Source organism: Sparus aurata, chromosome 17, assembly GCF_900880675.1.
Source record: "Sparus aurata chromosome 17, fSpaAur1.1, whole genome shotgun sequence".
Taxonomy (NCBI): domain Eukaryota; kingdom Metazoa; phylum Chordata; class Actinopteri; order Spariformes; family Sparidae; genus Sparus; species Sparus aurata.
In genome coordinates this window covers 4,668,011-4,676,078 of record NC_044203.1, presented here as the reverse complement: position 1 = coordinate 4,676,078, position 8,068 = coordinate 4,668,011, and the positions used below count along the sequence as shown (strand labels likewise).

At 41.7% G+C, this 8,068-nt stretch overlaps 1 protein-coding gene across 1 annotated transcript in view; it reads right to left on the bottom strand.

The window, feature by feature from the left end:
- Positions 1–1,596: 1,596 nt before the first annotated feature.
- The window catches only part of zufsp (zinc finger containing ubiquitin peptidase 1), a 30,908-nt gene continuing 24,436 nt past the window's right edge, over positions 1,597–8,068 (bottom strand). The window contains exons 7-9 of the mRNA XM_030393482.1: positions 3,593–3,753; positions 2,534–2,754; positions 1,597–1,729 (exon numbers count right to left, since the gene is read on the bottom strand). Coding sequence (XP_030249342.1) covers positions 1,682–1,729; positions 2,534–2,754; positions 3,593–3,753 — 430 coding nt within the window. The 3' untranslated portion in view covers positions 1,597–1,681. The remainder of the gene's footprint in view (positions 1,730–2,533; positions 2,755–3,592; positions 3,754–8,068) is intronic.

The following is an 8,068-nucleotide window of genomic DNA, read 5'->3' as shown; positions in this document are numbered from 1 at the left end:
ATGAGCCAATTTGCTAAGAATGCCATTTGCGTGTTTTGTCTGCCCTGTCAATGTGCCACAAAACAAGATGTCTGTAGCTGTGATTCTGCACAACTTTTCCGCTATGAACGCAGTTGCTTCCCCTGAGATTTGAAACAACTGAGTGATTTCTTTAGTTAAATAAGACAGAACACAGCTGTAGTTAACAGTCAGTATGTCAAGCGATCATGCTGTTTCGCATACTTTGCCTCTGCTAATGTTATGTTGGACATTGTTCTGCTTATTCCAACGATAATAATATACTGCATTCAGCTTTCTAGCCTTTTCAGACATTCTTTATTACCGACAGGAGGCACAGCCCACCAAATCGTAGGAAAACCTGAAACGGAAGGTGTTGTGTGGGTAGCCCGACGATGGCGTGCGTCAACAGCAGTAAGCCCCGACGCGCGCGGACTGCGAGGGCCCGTTCATCACTGCTCGCAGTTTTAATTTATATTACTATTTGTTCTATGTGTTGCTTTTTTTAATTTGTTGCTACGGGAGCACCCTCAATTTCATTGTACTCTCCTCTCTACAAGGACAATAAAGACTATTCTATTCTATTCTATTCTATCTAAGACATAAGAAAGATGCAATTTATCATAATAATGAACAATAGTGTGTTGATTCACCTGAGGAAAGACCTTTTCTATTTCGAAATCCTTCCATCCATCTGCTCCAAACAGGACTTTATATGTCCTGTTTGTTCAGTTAGTGAAACAATATATATTTCTGAGTTTGTATTATTACCTCATCAATACTGCAATTACCAAAATTCTGACTTGGAATTTCATCTAAAAAAATCATCAAGTCTTCATTTTCACCTCATCACTCACTCTAACTCAAGTATCTACTTTGGCTCATCCTTTTCTGAACCCACGCTGAATGTTGCACAATAACCCTCTCAGTTCTGTTCATGCAGTAACTACAAACCGCTATCATCTCCATCCATCAGTGCTATGGGCTTTAAGTTACCAGGATTAACAGGAGCTTTCCCTGGCTTGTTGAATGATATATCCCATCATCCCTCCAGATTTTATTAAGAAGTCTTAGCACTGATACTCAATGATTTTTTATGATTTTTGGTGCTCTCAAACCACACAGTGCATTGCGTGACACATGGCCAGAATCATGGAAAAGGTGATAACTGCAGTCCGTGAAAACGTGATACTGGACAGTGCAAAACTGATGGGAGCACAGATAAATACCAGCCGCTGCCATCTGAAAATCTTTTTTGCCAATAGGCTGATGCAGTCTATAAGGAGACCATATGCCAATAATAATGATAGGCCAACAAATCGGTGCATCCCTACACATTAATTATGCAATCAAACATTAGAATTCTTGCATTTTTAACGAAGTTTAAGTCAAAGTGTAACGATCTGGTTCCTGTGGACATGGCATATTTCCAGGTAAATGGTGTGTTCCTCTGACAGCCTGATGGATACGGCAAGGACAGTCGAGCTCTTCCTGCTCCACTTCTCCTCTCACACATTAGAACTTTGACCGTTAACCAAGTATCTGAACACCATGGAGAGCACATACTGGTAGTTTATTTAACAAAAAATAAAAATAGTCTCAATTTTAAAATGTATTACAACTTTATTAAAAAAGCTCCTGACGTGTGTTCACAGTAAAAACAGACAGGGGAAAACAGAAGTGTTCATGGGATCCTTTCAGCACATAATGTCCTGGAGGTCATGATGCTGTTCTGTAAAGATCAAATGACAAAGTCAGCTGGTACACAGATGGAGAGCAGTTTGTCCACAGTCTGCACCACTTCTCACTTCAAACAATGTCTTTGGTCAGTAAGCCAGCAAGGTGTTTGTCTGGTTAATGAGATAGAGTCACAGTGAGGAACACATTCAGTCAGAATTAACTTAAACTGGGAGACATCTGTCTCCTCTGTTTTACTTTCTCCTTATATCTGTATTCCTGTCAAATCTGATGCCTCTTCACTCTAATCTTCTCTGTTTTACTGCTAATTATCTTGTGTGGCCTGCCCTCTTCCAGGTCACCATGGCGGAGAGGAGGTCAGGTGGCTCGGGCACCACTTGCCGATGCCTCGTCTCCTGGATCCACACCATTACCATATATCATAATTTGTATCAGATATTCTGTCAGTGCAACTCGTAAACTGTGATTTGTTTGTCCTGTTCTGTGCATGTGACATCTACTGTCTGTCCGTCTGTCCTCTGAGAGGGATCCCTCCTCCTGGGCTCTTGCTGAGGTTTCTTTTTTCTCTATGTTAAAAGTTACATTTCTCAATATGTGAAGTTTTTCCTCACTCAGTTTGAGGGTCTGAGGACAGAGGATGACATCACTGTACAGGTTGTAAAGCCCACTGACGCAAGGTTATTGTGATTTGGAGCTATAAAAATAAAACTGATTTGATTTGACCTTTGATCAGTCTGACTTTTGATCAGTCCACAAAGTAAAGCAGTTTCATTCTAAACCTCATCAGGGAAATCAGAGAGTCTTTTCAGGCCACACATGTCTGTTCAGGCCAGCTCACCTGTTTCTCCTCAGCAGACAGCACGCCTTGTACTGCCACCACCTGGTACTGTTTGTGCTTCAGGCTCCCAGGAAACTTCCTGATGTGGCGGACGGCTGTGGAGACGGTTTCCCTGCTCAGCAGCTTCCTGGTGTCTGACACTGAGGAGCCAGGGTCCAGAAGCAGGAGACACAGGCTCCCGTTCTTCTTCTGCTCTAAGCCCACTATAGAGCGGCTATGACCTGCAAGGAGGACACAGAGCAGAGAGCGCTGGACAATAATGCTCGAAAAGAATGCTAACAAGGTACACAAGGTAGGCTAACAACATTTTGGAAACCTATTAGGGCCAGGGGTGAAAAAAAAATGAGAGGAGGCACTTTTTTGGACATGCACTCAGAGATACAAGTTGAAATGTCGGTTCATGAAAGGGGTTAGACATTTTGTGACATCAAACAGTTACATGACTGCCTAAACAAAACACTTTGTGTAGATGAATTGGGGAAACTGTTCTTCAGAATCAGCTTAGCAACAAAAACATTATTTCTGTTTTAGCTCATAAACACAGCAGTTGTCAGTATTAGGACTTTGAAGAGATTGTTACAATGTTTCACTCCAAGGATGTAGTAATGGAAGAGACCGTCGGCTCGGGCAGCTCGCACAGCTGTCAGTCGCTCCCCTAACCGCATTTGATGGACCAGAGGAGTTGACTTCTTTTAATTCAATACATTTAGACTTTATTCACAAAACTGTATTTCAAATTCATTCTTGACATTTTTTGAAGTTCAATGAAGTACAATGAAAAAACAAATTCCTCCTCTCATTTTTCCCCCTCACCCCTGGCCCTCACACTCTTCCATACAAAATGGCGCTCAAAGATGGATGGAAGCTGTGATATTGTTGGTCTACATAACTACAGGTCACTGTAAAGGAAACTGTTCCTCATCCACTTAGATGTGACAACTGTTCAGCTCAGGCCTGTGAGAATCCTCCAGTAAGAGAAACTCATGGCTCATTGGTCCTGTACAGAAGCAGCTACACCATGTGTGACAAAGCCACACGGCAGGTGGTGTTGCTGTATACCTTGGTGCTGCAGGTACAGCGGGGGCAGTTGTGTGTGTATGAGTCTGGGGGGCAGCCTGCTACTCCTGTTCGACTGAGTAAAGTACTGCTTCACCCAGTCAAAGAGGCGGGGGTGGGTGTCACCTGGGCCCGTCGGCTGGTGGAAATCAATGATGCGGGCACTGAAAAACATAAACGGGACAAACCTTACTCAGTGTGACATTTCACTCGTCTGTTGCACAGTCAAACCAGCTTTATGAAGATGTAAAGTCACAACTAAAATGTGACCAGCATGAGATGGATATCCATAAAGAGATGTTCAGAGGTCTCATTTCATTCATCCACCTTGATCGATAGATCGATAGATAGACTTTAATGATCCCAGACTGGGAAATTATTTTGTTACAGCAGTAGTGGGTCCGCAATTAATACGCTTTGTACATAACATAAATAGAAGCCAATATATACATAGTGTATATATACAGTGCACAGTGTGCTATAAACAATAATAATATATAAAACAAAACAAAATATGCTAAATATACTATAACAATAATAATATATACAACAAAACAATAGAGACCAGAGTTCTCCCTCAGGCAGAGGTAAGAGAGTTGTTGTATAAAGTGATGGATTGTGGCAGGAAAGATTTCCTGTATCTATTGCTATGACAGCGAAGCTGAAGCAGCCTTCTGGAGAAGGTGCTCTGCTGTCTGACCAGTGTGAGTTGGAGAGGGTGAAGAGGATTATCCATGATGGATAACAGTTTTTTCAGTGTCCTCCTCTCCACCACAGCCTCCAGAATGTCCTGTTTGCAGCCAATCACAGAGCCAGCCTTCCTGATCAGTTTGTTGAGTCTGTTGGTGTCGCTGGCTCCGATACTGCTTCCCCAACAAACCACAGCAAAGAAAAGTACACTGGCCACCACAGACTGATAAAAGATCTCCAACATCTTGCTGCACATGTCGAAGGATCTCAGCTTCCTCAGGAAGTAAAGTCTGCTCATCCCCTTCTTGTACACAGCTTCAGTGTTAGATGTCCAGTCCAGTCTGTGGTTGATGGTAACACCCAGGTACTTGTAATCCTCCACCACCTCCACATCCTTTCCCAGAATGTGCAGTGGTTGGAAAGCCGTCTTCCTCTTCTTCCTGAAATCTATCACCATCTCTCTGGTCTTGCTGATGTTTAGCCGCAGGTGATTCTGTCCAGTCCACTCCACAAAGTTGTCCACCAGTGCCCTGTACTCCTCCTGTCCCTCACTTATACACCCAACAACAGCTGAGTCGTCAGAAAACTTTTGCAGGTGACACGACCCAGTGTTGTACTGAAAGTCAGTGGTGTATAAGGTGAACGGGAAAGGAGACATTACAGGCTTTACTTTACATTACTGAGATATTAGTGAGATATGTTACAGATTCAGTCAGTTCAGGGTTCTGTTTTTTTGGACCTTTGACATTCTCTAGTAATTTAATGCACACAGTTACATGCAGTGAATAAGGTTGGACACTTGTGTGTATTCATTGGTGTTTTGAGGGTAGATAACAGATCAACCTAACTGATCTCTTATTGCTGCCTGTCCTCCTGTGCCACACTGTAAAGCTGTCCAGACTTTTGGCTGGGTTTATAGAGATGAGAACTTAACTTGGTGAGTAAAATTCTGGATTTATGACCAAAACCATAAAACAAAGCCCACGCTATAAAAAAAATAGAACATTAGAATTATACTCAAGCAAGTCGTGTGTAGCTCACACGCCCAGGCTTATACAGAGAAGGGCTGTAGAGGGATTTAAGCTATAATAGTTGTACATACTCATTCCACTTTAGCTATTACACTGGTCTTTTGTGCTTCAAGACATCATCAATGTCAGGAGGGTTACAATGATGAGTCTAATCGTACACTTAAAAATGTTAAAACTTGAAACTTTTTTTTTTTTTACACTTTTACACTTAAATATCAGCACAACACTTTTTTTTTGCTCCAGTTTCTCTTGGGTTGAGTTTAAAGATCTCAGACTCAGACTCTTTGTGCACACAAAATAATTATTTCTCTCAGATTTTGTACACAGATGTTTTCTAATCTGTGTTAGGTAAACCCTTCTCCTTTGCCAAGACAATCATCCTCCTGACAGGTATGTCATATCAAGATGCTGAGTGAACAGCAGGATTAGTGCACAGTTGTGTTTTTAAAAAAGGACACTCACTAAAATGTGCAATTTGAACACACAACACAATGACACAGATGTAGACAGAATTCTTGAGACTTGAGTTGTGCAGATTGTTATTGTTTATAGTATAGTTTGCACTGTGTATATACAGTGTATATATCTTGCTATCTATGTTATGTAGTGTGTTTTTTTCTTTTTTTTGTGGACCCACTGCTGCTATTCTATTCTTCTTTTAATAGGGACTTTGCAGTTAAACATAGTTACAGAGATTGTAACTGGTGTGCTTGCACAGATGGTTTATAGCTGTTGCTAATTTTCCACTCTTGTTTGGCTCTTCCACGAACAGCCTGAATGAAACAGTTTTTCAGGGAGCCTGCAGTAGTCATGATGACTACATAAATAATAACTTTATTTATATAGCACCTTTCAAAAGCATGTTACAAGGTGCTGTAGAACAGAAATAAAAACAGAAATGAAAACATACCAAATACAATTGCCTGACAACAACAACAACAAAAAAACCCATAATAAAACCGCCAAGAAATAAAATTGGAATTAAAAATTAGAAATTTAAAATCACACATCCTCAACAAGGTAATCATGCAACAATAATGAAACAAAATTGAAGCTGCAAGCAGCGATGAACAGGCCCTCGCAGTCCAAACGTGTCGGGGCCTGCTGCCATCAGGGCATGCTGCCCTTTGTGCTTGTTTATGCAACACCTTATGTTGAGGAAGTCGTTCCATTTATAATCTGGTGGCTTGGTCCCGCTGGGATGAAAATATGTATGCATGTTCAGGCAGTGAAGCTGAAAAGTAAGATGGCTGAAACAGCTTAAAAAGGTGAACAGTTTCTCCAGCTGAACATCAAGCTGAATGTATGAAGACGCTGAAAAGGCAGAGTTGAATATTTGAAAAAGTTGAAAAGGCAGAAAAACTTAAAAGTAAAAGGGCTGAAAGAGCTTTAAAAGGTGAACAGTTTCTCTGACTTCACATGTTAGAGAGGTAAAACAGCCAAAGTTAAAAATGTCTCCTTAAAGCGAAACTCTCGCCAAAAAGCAACCAAGGCTTTATTTGGGATTGAATACGAGTCAAACCGTGTGAAAGCATAATTACGACGAAAGAGGCACTTTTAAGATTTACCGTAGTTTCTGTTTTGGGCACGTTAATTTTGAACATGAGTGCATGGGCAAGACATGCTAGCATCAAATTCGCTTTTTTTACAACACTAAGAAGGCTCGACACATGAAACTTTGCTCGTAGCATGCGACCTGACAGGCAGGAGAGTAATAGTGAACCGCTCCTCAAGCGTGCCTGTCAGGTCGCACTCGGGGATTGACACTTTTTGCCTGCCATGACGGCAACGCGCAGGAGGTGCAGCAGCTAACGTGAGTAGTTCAAAAACCTTCTTTTTCATAAACTCTGTACACAAACAATGTTCTCAATGCTCTTGTTCATGAGTAGAGACCCTAGTGATGCTACGAGCAAAGTTTCATGTTCCCTGCTCGGGCCCTAATAATAATAATCCTTGGAAAAACAATAGGTACCTCGCAGGTCAACCTGCTCAGGCCCTCGTAAATAAAGAATCATTTGAAAAACAATAGGGACCTCGCAGGTCTACCTGCTCAGGCCCTCGTAAATAAAGAATCATTTGAAAAACAATAGGGTCCTTGCAGGTTCCCTGCTCGGGCCCTAATGATCATTCGAAAAACAATAGGGACCTCGCAGATACCCTGGTTCAAATCCAGCCGGAGGACCTGTACTGCATGTCACACCCCCCATCTCTCTCCTCTTTCCGATCTATCCACTGTCAAATAAAAGGTGTCTATGCCTCAAAAAAAATCTTTAAAACAAACAAAAATAAAAATCTTAAAATCAATTCTAAAACTCACAGGCAGCCAGTGAAGAGCAGCAACGGTTGGAGAGATATGGTCACTTATTTTTGTACCTGTTAAAAGCCTGGCAGCAGCATACTGATTAAGTTGCAATCTACGGATGTTTCCCTTGCTGATCCAAGAGTACAGGGCATTACAGTAATCTAGTCTTGAATAGATAAAAGCATGGACAACCTTCTCCAGGTCAGTGGAAGAGAGGAAAGAAAAGATTCTTGTTAACTGTCTCAGCTGCCCGAAACAGGATTGCACTACCTTGGTTACCTGTGAATCAAAAGATAGCTCTTAGTCAAACAAGACACCAACATTGCGAGCTTCTTTCTGGAAACCAAGGGTAGGGGGGACACTGTCTGGAATGCAGGTGCTGGACCTAGATGGGGGGGGGGGGAATAACCTCTGCTTTTGAATCATTTAGCTGGAGAAAGTTGTTGAACATCCATG